Source organism: Protobothrops mucrosquamatus, unplaced genomic scaffold, assembly GCF_001527695.2.
Source record: "Protobothrops mucrosquamatus isolate PMUCROS unplaced genomic scaffold, P.Mucros_1.0 scaffold201, whole genome shotgun sequence".
In the NCBI taxonomy this organism is placed as follows: Eukaryota; Metazoa; Chordata; class Lepidosauria; order Squamata; family Viperidae; genus Protobothrops; species Protobothrops mucrosquamatus.
Genome location: NW_015386556.1, coordinates 369,061 through 393,360, shown reverse-complemented (window position 1 = coordinate 393,360; position 24,300 = coordinate 369,061). Strand labels below are relative to the sequence as shown.

Genomic DNA, 24,300 nt, shown 5'->3' with positions numbered 1-24,300 from the left:
CCGCCCTCCCCCCCGGCCCGGCCCCCCCATGGCGGTGGAGAGCCCCAGCGTGCCTCCGCCCAGCAGCCCCCACGCCAGCCCCCCGGCCCCCTCTCCGGCCGCCGCCGCCGCCAACCCCCTGCTCCTGCACGGCCCTCTCGGCAGCCCGGGCCTCGGCGGCGCTGGCGCCCGGCCGCTGCAACAACACCTCCTCCTCCTCCACGGGCCCGGCCCGGACGAAAGGTCCAGTACCCGCCTCTCTCTCTCTCTCTCTTCTCTCTCTCTCCTCTCTTTTCTCTGGGTCTCGCGGGGGGGCGGGGGGGCGGGGGGCGGGGAGGGAGCCCCCACCCGCGCCGGGGGGAGCCGGGCCGGCGGTCGTGGCAGCCGCAGCCTCCGCGGCCTGTTTCCCCGCCTGGCCGCCATTCCTTCCTCTCCCGCCGCGCCGGCCAGGGGGGTCCCTCTCGGCGGGGGCGACCCCGCCGGAGCCGGAGTTCGCTTCGGTCGGGTTAAAAAGCCCGAGCCCGCCGCGATGCGGGTGCCGCCCGGGCGCCGCCGGTGGGCCGAGTCCGCCTCCGCTGCGTGGCCCGGCTGAGCCCGAAGGAAAACTGTAAGCAGCCGCGAAGTGCGACAATCACAGAGTTTCCCCCCCCCCGTCACCACACGCTGCCTCCCGCCCCCCCGCTGCCCCCCCCGCGAGCGTGGCCGTGTACAGTACAAGCACCTGAGCGCCCCTGTTGTGGCCCGTTTGTTAACCACACACCGTGAACAGTCCACGCTTTTCCCCACACGAGATCAAGGAAGCCCGGCTGCTCCGTGCCCTGCCCATCGGGTCGAGAAGCCCCGAGCCCGGGTCTTCTCCAGAACCGGCCCCTGGTCTGGTAGTTTCCTTGCCAATCAAGGGCATCACCCTGTCCCCTGGCACACTATTTTCTTTTTTCTGATTGGGGAGGAAGCCACTCTTTGGTTCATCTAAAATAGTGTTGCCTTATTTGTTCCTCTTCATTTGCCTACCAAGTTAGTGTTGTACTCATGTACTAGAAAACCTAAATTTACAAAACAAGGAAATAAGTTGGGCATTTTTAAAAGTTAACATACAGTACTAATGCACCATTAAGCCATTACCTGCATAGTTCTTTGTAATTTCTGCCTCTTTAATGTGGTTGTCATTGAATTCACACCAGGGTCAATCAGGTGTTCTTGGCAAGCATAACATTTCCTTTCTGGTCCTAAAACCTGATGGCCAAAATAGGGGTAGTTAATTTGACCAATGTTTGTAGCTTGGGATGAAGTAGACTTCACTCGCATACTTTATTTTATGAAGCAACAAATATACATTTTCTCAAAGGACACATTTCAATATTTGTAACAGCTCGCTATAACATATGAAACATTTGACCATTTTACTTCCGCTTTCAATCAACCTTTTAGAAATTTCCATAACCCAGTTGACTTTTGCCTGGTTATTTCATAGGAAGCTTGGATCCAAGAGAGTGAGGCAGGGAAGAGCTGCCGAAAGCTGCCATTTGGCTTCAGTTTTCAATGGAGATTGATAGTTGATATAAAATGGGGCTGGCAGTTTGCATAGAAATACACAGAATAGCATACCAAAAATTCATATATTGTTGTACCCTGTAAATTCTGATCCTTTGCCCAGTAGTTTGATACACTCCAAACATGCAAGTGTCGATGGTCAATGCTCTACAAAGCTTTGTTTTGCCCTAGATACCAGTAGTTTTGCAGAGAGAAAAAAAGTGGGAAAATTCAGGATTGGGAGATTCCAGGGTTAGGGGGGGGTGAGCTGGGCCAGCAGGCAAATTCCCACTCCGCTGCTGTTTTGAAGTGGCATCTCCTGACTTGTCTTCTGCTCTAAGAGAACCCTGTTGAATTTGGCACGTGCCCCTTTGGGAAGAATTGGTTCAATGGTGAATCTTGTGAGTCGGCCGAATTCTATACAAACACAGCACCTTTAGTTTTCTGGCCTCTTCACTCAGGCATTGTGTTTGCCAGCAGGCCGGAGATAGCTTGGCATTGAATGGCTTCAATAATTGCAGTTCTCCCGGGGGTAACAGCTGCAGTGGAGAGTTGCAAAGAAGGGCGAGTGAAGTGTATACCATATTTGGTCTTGGAGGTAGGGATGTCCTCAATTGTAAGGAAAAGAAAGCAAAATTAACCATCCCAGTGTCATAGTGTGCGACCCTGCCTTTGAAATTCTCCCTTAAAGGCAACAGCGTTCCTGGCTCCACCAAGGAAGTAAAAATCCAAAGTCAAGTTAGTCTCTCTTGAAGCTCTGCTGTGATATGGAATTGATTAGGCGAATTGGCTCTGATTGAAATCGGTAGAAAATAGTCAGGCTGAGCAGTTGTGCTTATTTCAGTGGTGCTTAGCCACAGGCAAGGGGATTTGGGGCTTCTTTTTGGTAGACGCGGCCTTTCCTTTTTTTTCCAGGTGCTCAGTTTTTCAGTGAGTTTCATAAAAGTCATCTTGCATGTAATCCCAAATGTATGCTTTTACCTATTGAGTAAAGTGCACTTTTAGCACAGCAGGTAAAAATCTACTTCGTCCATTCACAATAATGTTTTTAAAATATTACTGGCTGTGAGTGTTGCTTTTTGTGTGGCTGCAACTCTATGGTCTGCCCTAGTTTTGTAGTTCAGTTCAAAGCAGGCTAGGAACTCTGGTGCTGTAGTTGTATTGCTCCCATCTTCCTTTATGGAGAAATCCCCACAGTTAATGTTCCTGGTGCCAGCACCAGCAGTGGCTTTGAGAGCGTGGCTCAGCAGCCTCCCTGGCTTGAGCTGGCGCTTCTCTGGTCCTCCTGGGTGCTTTGAAAGAGAAGCACCGCCTCCATTTTGTGGCAACGGGTTGCAGGGCAATCCTACCAGAAGATCTGTGAATCAGGCTGGCTGGGGAGGGTTTCCACAGCTTTCTTCTTCAGGGCCACTAGGCGGCTGCAGAGACAACCAGCTTTAAAAGAAAACAATTTGAAAAGTTATTTCAGTCTAGTTTTCAGCCCAAAGCTAGAATAAACCTGCTTAGGTATGTACTTTTGGCACTAATAGTAAATAACTTATTGACCCTTCCATATTTTTTTTCCTGTTGGAACTAAGCCACAGCATGAAGTTCTGTCATAGGGAATCTAGTCTGTAGTTTTTTCTTAGGAATCGAGATACTTCATTTGGCCAAGTGTGATTAGACACACAAGGAATTTGTTTCCGGCACAGAAGCGCTCAGTGTATTCAAACGATAGAATTGTAATCATAGTGCCAGTGATATCGCTGCCTCTCTCCTTGTCCTTCTCATCTTCGGTGTTCTCCCCTTCAGCTCTGCCTTATGCTCTCTTCAAGCCTTGTGATTGTTGAGTCCTTCCTTCCCTTTCCCAGCTCCCATCTTGGTGCCTGGACCATACAGTTTCCCTGCACATTCAGTTATCCCACTTCTCCTTTGAGGTTCTGCCAAGGCTTCCATGGTCCTCCAACAACCAGGCACTGTTCCTTGCCCTGAATTATGCGATATGTGGTGCAGCCAGTATTGTGAAAACTGCCTGAATTAGTGACAGGAGGGGGGGGGATGTCTGGTCCAGACCTGGGAGGAGAATTCCAAGCTGGGCTGCTGGCTGGCTCCAGTCATGTGATCCGTGAGCTCACACAGGTTGACTGTGAGGCAGTAGCCTACCTGAAAGGAGCATTCTGCTGAGGTGGGCAAATGTAGTCCCATGGTGGGCGAGCCACTAGACTAGCAATTCCCCTAATACCAGCTTTATCCTGTGAAAACACCATAACTTCATGGCAACCATGTTGCTTTGCTCTGTAGCCAGGGCGAAAGTGTTTGGCAAGTTGGAGGTGGCAGAATCGTACACTTTTCAGTAATAATAATTTTACTCAGAATTGTAGTTAGTAGCTTGCCACACAGCTGTAAGCCAACATGTGTTAGATCTTCTGGGATTACTTTTGCTTTGACATTGCAGTCTTAAGACCCAGCACTTGACAATGTTAAAGTCCCATATTTGGGAGCAGTCCCAGTAAATGCAGAATATCTGAGTAGGCATGCATTTGAGAGCTAGTTTGGTATTGTGGTGAGACCGTGAGTTCTAATCCTGCCATGGGCACAAAGCCAGCTGGGTGACCTTGGGCCATTTACTTTTTCTCAGCCCTAGGAAGGGAGGCAGTGGCAAACTGCTTCCCAAAAATCTTGCACAGAAAAATGCAGAGACTTGTCCAGACGGTTTCCAAAAATCAGAGAGGATGGAAGGGAAGGGAGAAAAAAGGCACGCCTAGACAGGCTGCTCTTCCACCCGACAATAAGTGGCAGAGGCCAGGCCTGAGAGCCTTGAGACTCGGGTCATCTTTTCTCTGCTGTCTTGCCAAAACATTCATTTCCTGGAAAGGGGTTCTGTTCTTTTCAAGAACTGAACAATTCAACCTGATAAAATTGTATCACCTGGTCTAATTCTGGTTTGGCCATGAAATCCTAAGTGCACACTTAGGGTGCTCATTGTGGTCTGTGAATAATTCTGGAGTTCATTTCTTGCTTTAATCCTTTCTCAGTTTGAGATGAAAGACTCATGGTGGGCTTAGCAGCAGAAAATATAGAGATGAAGAAGTTGGGTTGAGAACAGAATTCCTGCAACAATTGACAAGGTCTTTGAGGAAAAATTTAAGGGCCCCAAAGGGACAAAACAGGTGAAAGGAAAGAGCTAAGATGGACTGAGGCATAAACATACCTCAAGACCAGAGAGATCTTAAGTTTTGCTTTTTTCATTTGGATATTGATAAGTCAATAATTGCAGAAAGAAAGGTCTTAACTTCTTTTGTATATAGATACCGTAGTACCTGTAGTTTCCTGCAAATTTGCTGGCATGTAGTATAGAAGATATCAGCATCTGTACTGGCATTTCTTTAGTTTGTGAAATTGGGGCTTTCCTATTTTAGAATACTGGAAACTAGTTTATAAACTAAAAAAAAAGTTTATAACCAGATTTTATTGAAAAAAAAGGATTAGGCTCACTCATCATGCTAAGCCAAAGTTTAGTTTGTTGTGCTTTGTATGTTGTTCAAATCCATTGTTTGTAAACTTGTTTATTGCATTGCCAGTTGCTGTTACTCAATATGTTGTGGTTAATTAATTCTGTTTCAGAACGATTGTGAAGCAGTTCATATTGGATGCATATTAGCAAGGGCTGGATGGCCAACTCCCAGGGATGCTTCAGAGTTCCATAGGCCGTACCTGATGGCCTTTGTGACTATGCAGGTGTCAGGCAGGAAAGATCAGGTCTATACGGGAAGGTCCAGTTAAGCTAAACAGCCTACAAACAGGAGTCTTCTCAACTCACCCTAACCCATTCGGAATTAGAGAAGAATCCACGGAATTCAAGTGGGTTGCACAGAGTTGGACGTGGTCAACTTGTGGCTTTGTAGGGATTCTAGACTGATTCTTCTTTTAACTCCGCCCCCAGATTCTGCCCCTCCTACAGCAGCAGGTCCCTTCCTGCCTGGCAAAGGTCATTTCTGTTGAAAAGGACTAGAGCAACGTTTTTCCCAAACTGGGAGAGTTTACAGACTATGCGTGTAGGAGAACCCTCCTCTCCTGAAGCAGTCGCTCTCTTTTTACCATTAGGAAGTTTTTCCTAAATGCCAATTAAAATCTTCGGCCTTAGAGCTGAGACCTGGGATTTCCTGTCCATCTCCCAGAAGAGCAGCCCGTCTGACACTTGAAGGCGGTCATTGTGTTTCTTCGCAGTCTTTCCGGGCTAAGCATACCCAGTGCCTCCAGCTGCTCCTAGCAGGATTTCCCCCTTATCCTATTGATCGCTCACCTCCGGACATCCCCCAGTTATTGGTATCCTTTCTAAAATCCAATGCCCAGAACTGGGCACACATATTCTAAATGCAGTCTGACTAGCACAGACTAAGGCTGACTCGATCTTCTACATTGGTCAGTGCAGCCCAGCTTGCCACTATTTGTCGATTTATTCCAGCTTTTCTGGAACTCTTGGCTCATGTGACCCATCAAGACACCCGGATCCTTTTATGTGCTTCTACCAATATGGTTTAGCCCTTCCTCTCCTTAAGCCCTTGATTTTTCCTATCCAAATGTAGGGTTTTGCATTTGTCCTGTTGAAATTCATCTTACTTGTCTTAGCTGAATATTCCAGCTTGTTGAGATCCACCTGCTTCTTGGTACCCCTTTTAGGGTGCTTGCTCCATGTTTTATCCCAGATTCAATAATTGTACTTTCTAGTCCCTCATCCAAGTCATTTATAAATATGTTCTGTCACTGGGAATTTAGTGGCATATAAATGATGATGATGATGATCATCACCATGATCCCAACCCACCCATGTTCCCTTTGCCCTATAAATGTTTTCCAGGTGTATTGGGTTTAAGCTCCCCTAATTATCTGGTAATTGACCAAAATAAATATTTATCTAAACCCTCTTAATTCCTAACTCCATAACTGAACAGATGTTGGCTTGTATCCAGACTTAATTATAACTTCAGTAACTACATTCAAAGAACTAGGCCTTAAATTAATCATCATAAGTAGCTGATGTCCCATTGTTTTAATGAGTTTAAATATGTATCTATTACAGTAATTGCATTTTATTTGTAAGTTTCACTTACTCCTTTTTTGTGCACCACTGAATTCCATACACTGATCAATTACATGGGGTTAATTTGGCTGTCTTGCACTTTTTTCCTGCCAAATGGGATAGGGTTGTTCATTGATGATTGACAGTTGCCTCTGCAAATATATATATCTGTGCCATAATCGTAACAAAGGTATCAATTGTGTCTGTGGCAGGCTAAAAAATTTTGGGCATGAGATTTTAACATTACAGTAGTGGCAAGCAAAAAAGAAACGAGCAGTAAATTTTAAATAAAAAGGCTGAAACTAGAGATATCCCCACACATACACAATGGTAGAAGTCATGGAAAAAACCCTGTACATGGGGGGCATAGTACATGTAACATTTTTTCTCCCTGCTCTGAGACCGCAAGCGGGGGAAAGTGAACTGGTTTTGATAGCTGTCAGTAAGATGGAGGGTTTAGCCTTCATAAGATAATAATATCTGGGTAAATGATTGCACAGGTAGAGTTGAAGTCATCCATTTTTTTTCCAGCTGTGTGCATTTAAGGCTGCAGCCCTATGCAATAACCCCAGACTAAATTCTATTGAAAGGACTCTCTGTCTCCCTCCTGCCTCTGCAACCCCCTGAGATTTGTTTTGCCTCAACTTTGCTGCCCTTTAGAAAAGCTTTGAAAACTTGGATTTTCAGACAGGCCTGAGTGTTTTGTGGTTCCATTTGATTGATTGATGATGGCTGGCTGATTGGTTGGAATTCTTTGTTTATTTTCACATTGTGCTGTTTGGTTGTGTATTATTAGGATGACTATGCTGCCTTTTGATTTGACAATCTTATAAATCTTAATATATCATTATTATAATAAGATCTTATGAACCAAAGAAAGGCCTTGGAAATCCAGCACTAAATTCTCCTTGTCAGCAGTTATGTAGGAGCTTCTTTCATCTTACCCCTGAAGGCAGAAGCATAATACAGCTATCGTGAATTTTTGAATCGGTTGCTCAGCGATTGGCCGTTCCCGTATCCTCCTCCTCCTCAAGTGAACCCTGTGGTCTGACTGAGCAGTGGGTGAAGAACATATGCTTTGAAGACGCTTGCAGTCTTCTTCGGGCCTTTGGGTTCCTGATCTTCAGAGAGAGGCTCTGTGGTAGAAAGAAAGTAGAAATTGGATGATGCCTCATTTTACAGCCTCCGTGTCTGGAGCTTTAGCTCACAAAATCACCCGAGGCTGAAAGAGTTTTATAGTTCTGCTTTTGGAGAAGAGAAGTCTGATGTTTATAACTAGCAGATTCACACTGATTTATCGTTTGCCACAATTGACTGAATTATCAATGGCATCTTATCTAACGGACGTATATAAATTATAGTGCAATTGATAAACCATCATGTGTTTGTAAGTAGGTTTCTGTTCTCTTGCCGGAAAATACTACAAGGATCTATTTTGGCTAACAGGTTAGACTTTTTTTTCCTTTTTTTTTTAAATCACTGAATTGCCCAGAGGGATTTTTGAAAAACATATAGGAATATTTTGTAATTCGTGTGATTTTCAGTTTTGGAACCTGCCGTTGCTCTTTTTCCTGCTACTTCCAGTCGTTGATTTTGCTGTTCCACCTTTTCAGGGAGGATGGTGAGTTGGAAGAAGGAGAGTTGGAAGACGACGGGGGTGAGGAGCCCAACGGTGCTTCAGAGACCCATGAGAAGAGCAGGAAGGAAAAAAACGAGAAGCACCACAGCGACTCAGAGGAAGAAAAGATGCACCGGAGGAAAAGGAAGCGTCGGAAAGAGAGAGAGAAGGAGAAGCGGAGATCGAAAAAGAAAAGAAAATCAAAACACAAAGTGAGTAACGGGAGAGGAGCCTTGAGAGGCTAACCTGCTTCCCCCTCCCCCAGTCTGTCGGGGGCAACAGAGCGCAGGCTGCCTTTCTGCACCCCTCGCAAAACCAGAATTGTTGGTCAGTTAGGGGGTGGCCCTGTTTCCGGGCCCCGTTTCCTCTGCCCGGGGCCTGACGGTCCCAAAGTAGTCAAATCCTGCATCTCGGAAGATACTGAATTCCCACCAGGAAGGTGGAGGACCACTTGCGTGGGGCTGACCCGGCCGTCTTCCAGGCTTTGGCCAGAATTGTGGGATAAGCACTCACGGGGGGGGGAGGGGGGAACGTCAGCGTCTGGTTGGGAGTCAACAGCTTCTCCTTCCTCGCAGCGCCACGCCTCTTCCAGCGAAGACTTCTCCGACTACAGTGAGGATTCTGACTTCAGCCCAAACGAAAAGGGGCACCGGAAGTACCGGGAGTACAGCCCCCTCTACTCCTCTGTGAGTGCTGAGGGTCATCCATAGGGGTGGCCTAAGGGTGGGAGCCCCGAGGAAGATTAGCCTGTCAGATGTCCAGTAGATTAGCAGTCGAGATGTTTGGATGCTGTTTGGATGGCAGCAAATCAACGTTGTTTGCTTCTGCTCCTTGTGTAAAAGTGATGCTTTACAGAGTAAAATGGGTTGAGAGCCACTTCTTCTTTTGGAGGTCTAGTTCCACTTGTGTCCTCTCTTTTGTTCAACCATAACCATTTGTGTGTTTGCCTTCAGTCCCATCAGCAGTACTCATCATCTCACAGTGCCCCAAAGAAGGGGTATCCTAAAATGGAGAACAAGAGCTACCCCCCCTACGAAGAATATGAGAACGAGGGCTACTGTGACTACGAGGCGGAGGAGGAGGAGGACATGGGGAAAGAAGAGTATGATGACTTTGCAAAGGAGCTGAACCAGTACCGGAGAGCAAAGGAGGGGACGCACAGAGGCCGAGGTACGCTTGTTTTTCCTTCAGCCCAGACACTGAGCGAGCGAGGCAGGTGCTGGCCACTAGGCAACCAGACAACCAAACAAAACAACAACAACCCAGGCCTCTCCTGAAAACGTGGTTGTCCGTAGCTGTCCGTGGGGAGTGTGTGCTGCCTTTTTAAATGACACAGCAGTTACTGATTTTTTGCTCTGGAGTGTCAAACAGAATGGAGACAGAACATTCTGGTTCTGCTTCCTTTCCTCAGCAGCGAGGAACTGTGCAGCTCTCCCTATTGAGGGTGTCTGTCCCCGTTTGCATGTAACCTATCCAAGACCCAATTGACTCTGGTTCCAAAAGGGCACTCAGCTCCTGGTAATACAACATTTTAAAGTTAATGCCTTTTCTTTCTGGGTTTCTTTGAATTGGGAGCTGAATTTTAGAAAGTCAGCATGCAGGCATACCTGGTATCTCCATTGGTTTGTAGAGGCTAATGTATGGCATTGCATAAAAACGTTGTAGTTTCTCAAAAGAGACAACAAATGGGAAGAGATATCAAATGGCTTTGTGCTTTTCCCCCTAAACAGTGGTCCCAGTTAAGAGTATTGCCCTGAGTTGCTTCTTTTTCTCACAGCAAACCTTATTGGCTCAGTTCCCACACCACACTAAACCAGGTAAATCAAACAAAACCGGTATAGTTTAGTGTATATGCAAATGCTGGAGTCTGATCGGTTTGGCACCTTCTCTGGTTTGTGTCAACAGGTGGCCGTGGTCGAGGCCGAGGTTACCGTGGACGCGGAAGAGGTGGAATGAGAGGACGAGGCATGGGCAGGAGCAACCGAGGCAGGGGAAGGGGAGAGCATCCTGAGGAGGAGGAGGGGGAAGAAATTTACGACGAGGAGATGGAGGTGAACATTGAGATCTGTCCTTGCTCAGCCTGGCTTCCTGCCACGGTCCCTTTTGGCTAATTTCCCCTCTGTCTGCCTGGCAGTTCTGCGAAGGAGAGGAGCCCATGGGGGAGGAAGACTACGATGATTATTCCAAAGAGCTGAACCACTACCGCAGAAGCAAAGAAGGAAGGGGGAGAGGTATATGGGTGGAGGGAGAAAAAGTGAAACCCTCCTTTCCTCCCTTTGGAGCCTCGGCTGCCCAAGGCCTCTGCCAAGCAGACGACGGGGCGGGGCTTTCCATGGCTGGGCTGCAGAATCGACTTGACTGGTCTTGTTACAGGCATGGGCCGTGGCCGAGGCCGTGGCTCCAGGGGACGAGGCAAGGGGATGAGCCGTGGACGAGGTCATCGTGGCAGATCAGGCCTAGGCAAAGCGGGGGGGCTCAATGAGGAGGACGACTACTATGAAGATGACCTGGGGGTAAGTGGCCTAGGAGGCCCCTCGCTTGCTTTGGGTCTAACGGGCTTGAGGTAGGGTGGAGGCCAAGAAGTGGCAGTTGACTCCAGGCAGCATGGGAGTGCACTCCCTGGGAGGCCCAGGTGAGGCCAAGCATCTCCCACCTGCTAGGACTGGTGCCTCAGTGGGACCCTTTCCAGGACGGATAGAGCTGGGCTGTTCAATGCAGACGAATCAGGAAATTGGTAATACAGAAAATAGCGCGAAGCTCCGGATCCTCCATTCTCGTTGGCTCTGGACTGAGTGTAAGGCAGTGGACTCAGGTCCACATCTAAATCCTTAAGCTCTTGAATTCATTTAAATCCTGAACACCTTGGCAGCTGGGGCTATTCAAGAGAACTCAAGGGTTGCATGAATCTCACTGTGAAATGCAGCTGCAAAAGATTGGATGACCCAAGTGGGAGCTTTTTTCCTTGTGGCACACCAGCTTTGGCATGCTTTTCCTACAAAACCAGCAAAATATCTTTTATTCACCTAGAAACTAGGATACCAAATTAATTTTATCTGGCTTTTATTCTTGCCACTATTCTTTCTTACAAATTGTTTTAATTTTTTTCACAAAAGTCTGCCTAACATTGATATATAAATCAGTCAAATGAATATTTTTCTTGTGATCCGTACAGGATGGAGGTGGTAGCTGTGGGAATTACAGGCGGAACGATCATGAGAAATCTCACCAGCAGTCAGATAAGAAAGGAAAAGTTGTCTGCAAGTATTTTGTGGAAGGAAGATGCACTTGGGTAGGTGCAGCTCGGTTCCAGCTCATTTATTGTGCTTTGACCAGTGATCAGGATCAGCGATGTAGGTGCCCAATTTGGTAGTCCTCGGCTTAACGACCACAGTTGAACCCAAAATTTCTGCTGCTAAGCGAGACAGTTAAGGGAGTCGCACCCCCCTTTTATGACCTTTTTTGCCACAGTTGTTAAGTAAATCACTTCAGTTGTTTAGCTAATAACACAGTTAAGTGACTCTGGCTTCCCCATTCACTTTGCTGGTGAGAAGGTTGGAGTGATCCCGGGACACTGCAGCCATCATAAATACATACCGGTTCCCAAGCGTCCAAATTCTGATCACATGACCATGGGGACGTTGCAGCAGTCATAAGTATAAAAAATGGTCATAAGTCACTTTTCTTCAGTGCTGTTGTAACTTCAAATGGTCACTGAATAAATGGTTGTAAGTCGAGGACTCCCTGCAGGTGCCTTAGAACAGGAGTCTGGGCTGCCCAGGAGCGGAGAAGCCGCCGGCTCCGTTTCCTTCTGTGGCAGAAGGGGGAGGCGTGGGCTAGGAGCGCCAGAATGCCTTTTTTTCATGTGCATCAGTGCCACCAGCCCCCCCCCCAATTTATTCTTGTAGTCCCAGTGTTCGAAAAGTTCCTGCTTAGCTCTTTTCACTTAGTCCTTTGTGCAGTGAATCCTCTCGACGATGGTTAGCCCCATGTTTACTTAAAGACTTAGAGATCTGAGGTTATCAGAATAATTCACATGCCCTTAAAGAAACAGTGAAGGACGCCCGAAAAGACAGCAGCCATGATTTTCCATCATCGGTGTTCTCATTTGCCTGCTCCAGGCCAAGTAGCTCCTCTCTGCCCTACGGAGGCATATGCCTTAATCTCTGCAAGATCCCTGCCATTAAGGCTCCACTGCAGAGGTGAGGGGACTCTCCCCCCCCACTTCATTGGGACATTTTAATTTAATGACAACAACAACAACAGACTTGGAGGTCTTTGTTATCCTGTCTCTTGTTCTGTGCATGTTCTCCCACAAAGTGGTACTTTCCTTGAAGCTGCAGTTGTATTTGTTCATTCCCAGTTGTGAAGGGATGGAATTAATCGTGGGCCAGGCTCACCCAGCAGGGTGGGGGCAGGATTCTAGGACTGGCCTTTGATTGCTGTGGCTGTGACCACCAGCCCTTCTCCCGGAGATCAGGGTGAGATGTTTTGCATCCAGTCAGCTGGTGATGTTCTGTTGTGTCTGTGGCTAAGCGGTGTGCTTTTTGTGTTTTTCCTGCCAGGGGGAACACTGCAACTTTAGCCATGATATTGAGCTACCAAAGAAGAGGGAACTCTGCAAGTTTTACATCACTGGTTACTGTGCCAGGGCGGAGAATTGTCCCTACATGCATGATATCCTTTCCAATCACTTTCGTCCAGCATTTTTAGGACAGGGTTTTGGGAGGTTTTGGGTCCCCTGATCTGCCTCTCCTTACTCAGGGGACTGGCTCGCTGCAGGCTGCAGGCCGGCTTTTTCCCCCAAAGGGGAACTTTGTAGAAGCAAGAGTTGTGAAATCTTGGGTCTCCTAACGCTAGTGGGTTCCTGTGGCTTTTTTTTTTTTTTTTTGCTTTCCTCAACACCTGGCACGGGACTTCCCTTGCAAACTATTTCACACCACTGGGAACTGCATTAACGGAGACGACTGCATGTTCTCGCACGAACCACTCACCGATGAAACTCGGGAACTCCTGGATAAGGTAAAGGGACCAAATGAGCACCAAGATTTGGCCGCTCTGCAGAGAGGCCTCAGACGGCCCCTGGAGTTTTCGTAGCCAGGAGGGCTCCACTTCAGCACGGTGGGAGATGCGACTGGAGAAACTGACCCCCAGCCCTTGCCTTGCCTCTTAGATGTTGGCTGATGATGCAGAAGCCGGAGCAGAGGATGAGAAAGAAGTGGAGGAGTTGAAGAAACAGGGCATCAACCCATTGCCCAAGCCACCTCCTGGGGTGGGATTGCTGCCCACTCCCCCACGTCCCCCAGGGCCCCCAGCTCCAACTTCCCCTAATAGCCGCCCCATGCCCGGAGGTCCCCCTGCCCCGCCCCCGCCTCTTCCCCCACCAGGGCCACCGCAGATGCCTCTTCCAATCCACGAGCCACTCTCACCTCAGCAGCTTCAGCAGGACTTGTACAAGAAGATCCCTTCCCTCTTTGAGATTGTCGTGAGGCCTACAGGGCAGCTGGCGGAGAAGCTGGGGGTGAGGTAAGAGGGGATGCAGAGGGCCAAAGAGAAAGAGGAGGGGGCTTCCGCCACAGTTGGTGTAGCCCAGTCCCTGCCCTTGTGGAGGGCAGGTCCAAGATGCCTGGATTTCCTGGGGAAGTGAGATAGAGCCTGCCGGCATTCAGAGGTGCCTGATCCCACTTCTCTTTTCCTCTAGGCACCCTGGTCCATCCCCACCTCGGTTCCCCGGGCCTGGGCATCCAGAGCTGCCTCCCGACATGCCCCCTGACATGCTTCCGGACCTATGTCCGGACATCTGCCCTGATATGCCAATGGGCCCAGGGATGAACCCTGGCCCTCCGTTGGGCCCTGGACCCCCCATGATGCCCTTTGGGCCTGAGGAGATGCCCCCCGGCCCCCCAACACAGGACTTCTATGACAACTTCTACCTGCACCCGGAAGGTCTGGAGATGGATCCCAGCCTCATGGCTGGCCCAGGCAAGTCTCAAGTTGGGCTGGGCGGCTTTGTATGCCTGGCATTGGGGCAGGGGGCGGGCTGAGTGGCTGCCTTCTGTTCCAGTGCTCTCACTGCTCTCCCCCCCCCATAGAGGGCTACCCGGGCTATGAGGAGCTTCCTGGGGAAGGGCTCTTCCCCGACCCTTCCCTGGAGCCAGATTCCTTCTGCGATGGAGGCATCCCAAGGCTGCAAAAGCCCTCCAGCGGCATCCCAGACTTCCTGCCTTCCACCCAGAGGGCTCTCTACCTTCGCATCCAGCAGAAGCAGCAGGAAGAGGAGAGGGCTCGCCGGCAGGCAGAGAGCTGCAAGCAGGACCGAGACCACGAGGAAGGCAAGGGCCGAGAGGGGGGACGGGTGGGTGAGCTCTGCGAGGGGAAGCCCAGCCTGCTCCATGTTGGGCATGTTCTTTGATGTGCTGGTGGGGCCTGGAAGCCCACAGGGGGACAGGTTGGCAGCAGCATCCAGGAGCAGCCACCATTCTGGCAGGGTCATGGGCAGGGTGTGCATAGTACACTGCCTGAGTGTGGTGGTTTACTCAACCACCACAGGGACTGTAGAAAGCTGGCCTTGATTTTTCCTACTGAAAGTGTAGGGACAGACCTTCGTGGGAGAGCGCTCCTTTGGGCTTGCTCCCCAACTCCCATCCCTGTGAAACAGCACCTGTGGACAGTGGGAGAGCCAGTGTGGTCTGCTAGCTAAGCAGCTGGATGAGGATTGGAGAAACTGCAGGTCCATCTCCAGCTTGGAAAAATAGGGTGACTTTGGGCCAGTCACGCTCACAGGTTGCTGTCATGGGAAGTAAATGAAGCAGGTGCCAAGAAACAGCTGACTTGAGCTGCTGGAGGAAAAGCGGGAAATGAGTCCCACTTGGGTTAAGGAAAGGTCCATCAGCAGAGTCCCTCCCCCTCCCCCCTCCCCCATTGCAGCATTGCCAGGGGAGATCAAGGCAACTGTTGGCTGAGAGAGAGCAATTTTACAGCAGTTGTTCTTTTCTGCAACTTAGTCAGTCTGCAGAAATCTTTTTGCCCAGTTCAGTGACTTTCCATGAATGAGGTTCCTCTTTAAAATGTTGTGGCTTTGAAATTATTCTTGGTTGCTTCTTGAAGAGGCTTCTGAGATAGCCAGTATGGGCTCACCACCACCCCCTCTACCAGGTGATCCTGGCAACTGGTATTCCAGTGATGAGGATGATGGAGGCAGCAGCAGCGTCAGCTCCATCCTGAAGACTCTACGGCAGCAGAGCTCCAGCAGACCCCACGAAGACCCTTCTGGAAACGCCATTCCTGCCTCAGGCAGGAGTGATCCTCGCCTTCAGAAGAGCCGGCCAGCCGATCCTCGCCTTCTGCGTGACCCCAGGCTTTCTCGAAACCTGGAGTCTTCTGGAACCGGAGATGCCGGGCCCACCGATCCACGGCGGGCACGGCACGTCGCAGCCTCTGCCCCCAAAGCAGCAGAAGTTCTCCATTCGAGCCCTTCGATCAGCCAGAAGGCTGTTCCTGTCCCAGAGGAAGAAGAAGGAGAGAGGGCCCTGCGGGACAAACCGGTCACTATCCCTCTGGACACCCTGCCGAACCACTCGCTGAGGGACCCTCGCTGCCAGTTGCAGCAGTTCAGCCACATCAAGAAAGACGTGGTCCTGCTCATGCCCAGTTTTGCACGCATGGTGCTCTGGAGCCCCGAAGACTTGATCCCCCTACCTGTTCCTAAGCAGGAGTCAGTTCCTGTCCCAGCTGCTCTCCAGGCCCAGCCTGCCCTCGATCCACGCCTGAACCGACCTCAGAACTCCAGCCTCTCTGACCCCAGGCAGCGGGCTGGGTCCCAGCCAGAACCCTCTGCCGGTCCCGGCTCCAGCCTTCCGGATTTTGAGCTGCTATCCAGGATATTAAAGACCGTCAACGCAGCAGGCAGTCCTGGGCAGAGTGACAAGCCAAGCGACCCCCGCACGCGGAAGGTGCCCGTGGACCCCCGCTTGCCCAAGGCTCCCGAGCCAGGATCCTCGGGGACCACAGAGCAAGCAGAAATCAGCTCCCCGCTAGGAGGGGGTGCAGAGGCTGCAGCCAGCATAGCCCCTTATGATCCCAGGCTGCTGACCGCAGGAGGGTTGAGCAGGGGCCCTGGCCAAAGCAGCGTCCTGAGCGGGATCAGCCTTTACGACCCGAGGACCCCAAGCCCCGGCTGCAAGTCGGCTGATTCTGCCGGCGAAGGAAGTCCAGCCACCAAGAGCGGCGAAGGCAGCAAAGGCGGCGGTGGCAACAGAGGAAAGGAGCCGCTGTTTGTGCGCCGGTCAGCTTTGGACCAGCTGGAAGCCGAGAAGCCCAGCCCAGAGCCCGCGAGTGACCGCTACAACAGCTATAATCGGCCACGGCCCAAGGCGGCCCCCTCTGCTCCTGTTTCCACTGCGCCTGCTGCAGAGACAGCTGTCACTCAGCCTGGCGTCCACCATCTCCCAGTGCCACCCGTGTATGGCCTGGTGAAACAGGCGGCCAAGTCTGGGGCAGGCAGCCCTTTTGCAGGGAACAGCCCTGCCCAGGAAGGGGAGCTGCAGGATGCGGGCTCTCTGAAGGACGTTTTTAAAGGCTTCGACCCGACGGCCTCCCCGTTCTGCCAGTAGTATTAAAAGACTTGTACGTGCAGCCTTGTGTCCGAAAGCAGCAGCAGTGTTCTTCACTTTTTAAAAATTCCATGAATTGCCATTGACTGTGTACCTCCATCTTTTTGAGCTTTGCTGAGTGTAATCTCCAAGCGACCGTGTAGGAAAGTCACAGGGGTCCTGAGCCACCCCAGGCAGTATTGTGTCATGGCCCCTGCGTTGGCTTCCGTTGCGGATTGATCTGAGGTCCACTCGGAATCCTTCAGTGTCTTCAAACCTGCTCTGGCTGGTTCTGCCAGCCCTTCCCTCCTCCTTTGCACAGTGGCTGGGCCATGTCTCCATCCCCCCCTGCTTCTCCTCTTCAGGTATTTATTGTCTGTCGAATGGAGGATGAAAGGATATGTCAGTTTCTTAGCGTGCCCTATGAAGGGGTGAAGCTGTCAGCCATGCTGATCTGTAGAATATATCTATCTTTGTTTCTAAACTGTAACAATATATGTGTATCATAGCCTTTTTTAAAAAAGAATCTAGCACAGCAAAAATTATTATGGAGAAGTAACCATGATGAATTATTTTTGTAACTCTATTGAATTTTGTTTTAAATATCCTTCTGCCGTTTTCTTGGGTTGCCGGATTCGGATATGATGCAGCCAGGCTATAACAGGCTGTTTCGGTCTCTGGTGGGTGGCCTCTTGAAGAAGTGATGCCTTCCACCAAAACAGAGTTTGTAGTATTGAAATTAAATTATTAATAACACTAATTTGCTTGTATGTCTCCTGCACTCCTCTAAAAAGCAAATGGAACCCCCCCGGTGTTCAGAAATGAGAGGTTTGTCATTCCCGCAAAGAAGCATTTGTTTCCACGATCTTCTATGCAGGGCAGCCGTAGCCTTCTGACATCCCAGAAAACCCTGGCGCAGAGCCCGTTCCCTTAAAAACCAGACTAGGCAGTTGGGGGGGGGAGGTTGCTGTGGATGAAGGGCCCTTTTTGTAACAACCAAGAGTAGCCCCACAAATTTGGTCTATCCAGAATTGCTGAACAGAGCTGGAACCCCCCCCCCCCCGCCTGTTTCTGTCTTTCCAGTACTTGTAATTGATGGATTTGGTCTCTTCTCAAATGCAGAGAAGTAAGTTGCACTTGTTTGTCTTCAAAAGGCTGCTTCGTCTCTCCCCCTGCCCTCTCTTGGTCAGCTGTTTTGGAGTTAAAAGCACTGACCTTTTGCCCTGATCCGGCCTGGCAAGATGAGCATCTGTGTGCGCTGGTGTGCTCTTGAGACAGGCAATTTGGAGACTCCACCATACGGCTCTTGGTCCTCCCTCTCAGCAACGGGCTGAGCTATCTGGGCCTGTTGGGGCTAAGAGGCAGCCTCTTTTCTGCCCGAGGGATGCCCCTGTCAGCAGAAAAGGCCCACCTTCCCCACAGAGCAAATGAGCAGCCCGGGATTGTGGCTTCTCTGTGAAGTGCATGCAGAAGAGCTGCTGGCTCTGTTAGAAACCGAGGGGTAAGAATCCTTTGGCAGCTTGGGGCTTTTCAGCTTGACAGACTGCAGGGTGTGAGTGACAGGAGCAGGGTTCATGCCCAGGCTTTGCAGTGTTTAATCTGAAATGGATTGCGGGGGGGGGGGGTCAAAACATTTTGCAGTGTATTGTTTTTCTCTCTCTGCCTTGGTGATTCCTACTCTTCCTTTTTTTGCCCAGGGAATGTAACACAGTGTAGAACTCGCTTGGAAGGGAGAGAAAGTTATGTCCTTTTGGTACAAATGCAAGCTAGCTTTCTGGGAAAGCCAAGCCGGTTTCCTACTTTGCCAGTTTCCAGCCACTTACCTGGGGAGGCTTTGTATGCAAACACACTGGAGTCCAGAAATGGAGAAGGGCTGGAGCAGATTTCCAAGGAACCTTTTGAAACTTGTCCGGAGTGGGCATGTCCCTGTGGAGAAGCCATCCTGATCCTGGAACCAATGAACAGCTTGTCAAGGAATGTGCTCTTTGTGAAGTATTCTGTCTTGTGAACCTGCCTAGGGACATAGATGCTCTGTGATATTGTACAATCTGACTTTTGTAAATCAAGATCCATTCACTTAGACCCAAATCTTGGTTATCAATGAAATTTGCCAGTGCTTTATAAAAATGCTATAAAATGTACATATTATTTGAAAAGGGATTTGTATATATTGTACTGGTATTTTTACAGTGATTTTTGGTTGCATGGCTGTTTGCTTTTTTTTTATCACACGTGCGTCTTCCAACAATGTCCAGACTCAAGACTCCGATCGTTGTACTGCTGGCATTAAATGATGCAGTGGTTTTAAAGGTTGCCACCCAGCTTACTTTGGTATGGAATTATTTCAAATATTCCCATTGTGAGGCAGAAGGGCGCAGTCAACCAGGTTACCATTCATAGCTTTCCAGCCACAGTAGAATGCTTGGCAGGGATGAGGAGTGGTGGGGAAAGGGTCAGAGAAAACTGACCTTGGAAGAACCAGCAGCCTAAATGCTTGGGGGAGGGGCTGGCTGAGAAGATGAAGGTGGTCTGCTTGAGTCCCAACAGTTGAAGCCAAGAGACCCTTTTCCCAAAAGACAATAGCTGCTGCTGTAAGTTTGACCAGAATCAGGCCTCGGGAGATGATGTTGGATGGCTGAGCATAGCACTGGTCTGTTGAGCTCAAAAGGGCAGCCTAGGCACGGCCACCAAAGAGGTCTTGGGCTGGCCAAACCTTGGCCTTGGGCAGATCATGCGTGGCCTGGAGAGCGAGCCTGCCTAATCCCAAGAATGAGATACCAGCAGGCACAGGAGGCCCGTTGGGCATCCTTGGAGGGGCTACCTAGAAGAGAAGCAGTCAATGAAGATTCCCCCCCCCCAGGTGATCCACTCTCCCGGCCTTGGTCAACGTGCAGCTCTTGGGTGCAGCCCCCTGTCATGGGAAGCCCTTTCCTCCTTGCACATGGGGGCAGTGGCAGGGCACCTGCAGAATTGGGGGGAGCCCTGCTGATCTAACCCATTGCTTCCCCAATGGCAGCTGCAGAGATGGGTACCCCGCTTGCCTTCCTGGTATTGGTTTTGGTTGTATCTCAGCTTTTTAGAAACAAAACATTTACAACAGCCTCAATCCACTTCTGGGGGGGGGGGTGGCCTTTGCTCTGTTGTGATGGAGTGGGTCCCAGAGGAGTCCAGTGAGATTTCTCACTACCTTATTACCAGTCAAGAAAGAGGAGAGCATTCGTGCTGGGCTGGGAAAGGATCACTTATAGCCAGAGGCAGCCTGGGCTTGACTGAACATCAAGAGGGCTCCCTACTCCAAGGCTAGGCTGTACTGGAGGAGCCCTTACCCAGAAACCGCTTCTGCGGTGGGTTGGAGGTGCTTGCTGGGGTGCGTGTCCCTCCCCTGGTGCCCTCCCTTTCTCCTAGGGACGTCCCTGAGTGAGTGAACCATGGCAGCCAGCCTGGCAATACAAAGGTGGGAATCCCAAAATAGGATTTCAGGCCAAAGTGAGCTCTTCTCCCTCCTCTAAGACAAGTCATTCTCACAAAATAAATCATTTAACATTGAGAAAAAATAAAATGTAAAAATGAATTTTTATCAAAATGAATAATTCAGTGCTGTAAAAGGGGAGTCCTGGACATGCAATTCTTAAAGAAGACCACAGGATGGCACTGGCCACCTGCATCCCTAAATCCCAGAGAAGTGGCCCACGCCATCAGTACTATAATGACAAAGATGTTAAAATGAAGACCAGTATTGGGTCTTCTGCAACGTTAAAGTCCAGGATCCTATTTCTACAAAGAGAGTCCTGGACTTGGATGGAACAGGAAGCAGAAAACAAATTCCTGATGCAAACGCCTTGAGCAAGGGGTTGGATTAGGTTAGAAGACCTCCGAAGTCCTTTCCGGCCTTTGATTCTATGTTCTTGACCTACTAACTACCCTATTGTATGAGTGGTCTATCTTCATCACTAACATACCTGTCCCCTTGAACCGGGAAGCTAAAAAACCCCACTAATTTATATGACCCTCGTTTCCTTTATTAGCATTGCTGAAATCAATTTAGAAAAAAAGTGATGGAAATTCCCGGCCTGCCTCAGGCACATCCCAAAGCACTTTTAGAAGAGGTAGGAGACGAAAATACTGTATATGTTAGTCTCTAGTCTGCCCTCTAGTAGGATTTTCAGACGAGCACATGGAGACTTTATGTATCTGATGAAGAAAACTAACTCACAAAAGCTGGTTACTTTTAATTACACATGCTAGTCTGAAAAATTGCTGCCACACATCTCTTGGTTTTGGGTAGCAGGAGATAATTTGGGAAGGGGGCTCTTTCAGACAGCTTGCACTGTAATCGGGGCACAATTTTGCTCTGAGGTGGAAGGGCAAGCTCCTTTGGCTATGGCTCACAGGCTGGGGGTGGAAAGCACATGAGCTCTTTTGTTGAAGGGGACAGTAGCAATTGTGAAGACGTGCAGATGGCCCCGCTCTCTCTGGCCACTTGCAGACCCATGGTTGTAAGGTCATGAAAAGACAGCAAAGGAAACACCCAATACTCTAACCCACCCGGGAACATATGGCTATGCACCAATTCAGAGTGGGGAAGAAGGGAGGAAGGGCAGTAGGTGGGACTGAGCCAAAGTGAGATTGTGTTGTGGTTGGGACAAGGGATTACCTTCCAAGGGTGGGTGGAGCAAGGCCGCCTCCCCTTTCTTGGCCCAGCATAGGAGCTCCCTGGTTCTCCTCAGCACCTCTTTTCCTTCTGCTCAGGCAAGAAGGGGAAGAGGCTGGGGAGCAGCAGGAGGCAAGCAGAACCCCTGGGGACATCACAGGTACCATTGAAAGGTCCTCCCAGGCACTCCTAGGGCCTTGGGCCCTGCAGCAGGTGAGGTAGAAGAGAGGTGCTCAAGCACAGCGGGGTCTGTGTGCCCATTTGCACACCTTCAGTTTGCTCTCCAAAGCCACAGAAGGTTGGCATGAGCAAAGGTCAGGACCATCCCAAGGTCCTGGGTCAAAGTCACTTTCTAGTGGCATCAGCTGGCCCTTCTTTGGCAGCAAAGACAGCCAGGTCAGTTAGAGAATAGGTGGTTGCACTTAATTAACATTATAGCTGATTTAGATGAGTGGATTCTGCAAAGCCATTTGCACCAAAGGCAAGGCAGGCCCCAGGTCTTCGCACAGCTGTAAGAAAATCATCCCAGCAACCCTGGAATTGCTGTGCTGGATCAGCTCACAGGCCCCACTGCCCCAGTTGCCAGAGCCTAAGCAGGTGAGAGGCCCCCATCTGGCAGAAGGGCAGGGGTCTTCCCAAGCGCACCAGTTGCCTGCCTTTGAAGCCGGGGAAAGGCTCGCTGCATGGTATATAGACCAGGGGAAGCTACCAGTTTCAATTGGTGGTTCCTGCTGTAACTCAAGAGAAGCAGATCCCAAAGGTTAATTGGGGCCCAATCAACCTGAAATCAGTTTTGGCAAGAGATCCCTTTGGGACTGCGATGCCTCCCTGCTGTCTACAGACTGCCAATAACCCTAATATGGCAAGGCAAAGCTTGGCCTCCTGGCTCCTTTTTTGCTCCCTTAGAATGACAGCACTCAGGCTTTTGCCCATGTGTCTCACAGGGCAACAAAGGCCACTGTTACTGGTTGTGAATTGCTCCTGAATCCGGAAGTGAGCAAAGATGGTTTTAGTCACCAGGAGGATCGCATTTTGCAGATGAAACCAGGGACAGCCTGGGGAGCAAGAGTGGAAAGGCTCTTTTTCCAGTAGGCAGTGAACCTGTTTGGGGTCTGGGATCTTACAGGAAAGGGAAAGCAAGGATCTGGCAAACCAGGAGAAAATGGATGGTGTCTGCTCTTGACCACAGGAGCATGAGGAGTCAGCATGGCCCTTCCCGTTAAGCCTTTGCCACGACAGGAATGCCACAAGGTCCAGGGCCAGGCAGGGCAGGCTTGGCAAGGCCAGAGCACGGACTTTTAATTTGCAAAGTGCCCCCACCCGCAGTGCCAGAGAAGTCACCAAACTGGGGGTCTGGAGTAAGAGGTAAAGAGCAGGAGAATGGCAACAGCCCAAACGCCCAAGGCTGCAGTTGGTGATTTGGGGCTTTGTTCTATTTTGGCTCAAGACTGATCTGTGGAACAAACTCACTCTATCCTTCCCTGAATATGCTGAACATGCTCGGGCCACTCGTTTATTTGATTCTCACCACAGCAACTCTGGGTGCCCAACAGCACATAAGAATAAATCATAACATCTGCAAAACTAAACAATTATGTTTGACCTAAATGTATTTATACACACACACACAAACTTAATCTCATTGTATTCGGACACTAAACATTAATTCACTTCACTATAAAACAATCAAGTGTAAAAGACAATGAAGTGAGTTAATTCAATGTTAACTTTACGATTGCACATTATACAATTAACATTATATGCAGATTGGGATTAAAGTTTTGATGTTTTGTGCCTAATTTGGGGTTGGTTTTTTGGGGGAATAATATTTTAACATACATTAAGTAGATGGCTGTGTTTTGTATGCTGTGGGGGTTTATATGGGGGGAGTATTTCTCTTTCAAAATTTCAATAAGAATCTTTTTGAAGAGGAGGAAGAATTGAGGAAAAAGTCATTTGCCATAGCAGGCCCTGAAAAGGAGCCCCCAATGCAGACTGCACCCCCCTTCCTGCCCTTATCCAGCACTCCCCCTCATGCCAACCCCTCTGGAGAAAAAGCCCTTTCTTGAGGGGGGAGGCTGTGGGCATCTCTAGGCCACAGGAGGCCACAAGGGCCAAGCTGAGCTGGCCGCCCAGGGCTCTGGCAAGTCCCTCCCCTCTCCAGCTTCTGCCTGTTCCCAAATAAGGGCTTCAGTGGCTTCAGTGTCTGCTGGACCAGCCATGGGAGGAGGGAGGGCCTGGCCTGGCTTCCCTTTGCAAGCCTCTTCCCTGGGGAAAGGATCTCCCCCCCCCCGCCTGCTTGGACTGAGGCAGGCAGTAGCTGGCACAGATTGACTCGCAGAGACAGTAATGGCAAGAAGGGTGGGCACGTGGGGAGCCATATGCGCACAGACATCTGTGGGGCCTGGGAGAAACCCTTCTATAGCCAGATAATGCTGGGGGATCCAGAGGCTCGAGGGAGGACTGGATTGAGTGGGCTGCCGCAGGCCCAGTTGCAGGCAGGTGGGCTGAACATGTGGGATCCCCCCCACCTGCTGGCGGACCATGCAGACCTCCAGGCAAGGAGGAAGCGCAAAGTGCTCCTGGTCTCCTGAAGCAGCTTCTAACCCAGAAAGTAACAATCCCCCTCTGGGTCCCAGCTGGGAGGGGAGGAGGCCTCTGTCTGACTGAGGGGGTTGTCCGAAATGGGGAAAGGCTGGCTGGGGTCACCGCTGTGAGACGAGTATAGCCTGTTGCCTTCACCACCAGCTACAGGGTGACTGCTGAGGAATGGATTGGCCAAGGAAACCATTTCTGAGTTTTCATGGCCCTGGACAATCAGGCAGACTGTGCCAAATGTGCCCAGCCAGAGAAAACCTAGCCAAGAGCATGCAAA

At 49.9% G+C, this 24,300-nt stretch overlaps 1 protein-coding gene across 1 annotated transcript; it reads left to right on the top strand.

The window, feature by feature from the left end:
* The first annotated feature begins 28 nt into the window (after window positions 1-28).
* On the top strand, window positions 29-17,634 carry ZC3H4 (zinc finger CCCH-type containing 4). Its single transcript, XM_029283717.1, has 14 exons — window positions 29-222; window positions 8,182-8,398; window positions 8,762-8,872; window positions 9,140-9,356; window positions 10,092-10,237; window positions 10,321-10,417; window positions 10,560-10,699; window positions 11,359-11,475; window positions 12,749-12,860; window positions 13,096-13,205; window positions 13,357-13,709; window positions 13,885-14,176; window positions 14,278-14,515; window positions 15,339-17,634. The coding sequence occupies exons 1-14, from the start codon at window positions 29-31 to the stop codon at window positions 16,793-16,795; spliced, it is 3,801 nt and encodes a 1,266-aa protein (XP_029139550.1). The 3' UTR covers window positions 16,796-17,634.
* The last annotated feature ends 6,666 nt before the right edge of the window (window positions 17,635-24,300 follow it).

Bases quoted from the DNA above. Each gene is read 5' to 3' on its own strand.
- ZC3H4 (XM_029283717.1), top strand. From the start codon at position 29: ATGGCGGTGGAGAGCCCCAGCGTGCCTCCGCCCAGCAGCCCCCACGCC. The intron at 13,206-13,356 runs GTAAAGGGACCA...CTTGCCTCTTAG, and splicing joins CTCGGGAACTCCTGGATAAG to ATGTTGGCTGATGATGCAGA. The intron at 14,516-15,338 runs GCAAGGGCCGAG...CCCCTCTACCAG, and splicing joins GGACCGAGACCACGAGGAAG to GTGATCCTGGCAACTGGTAT.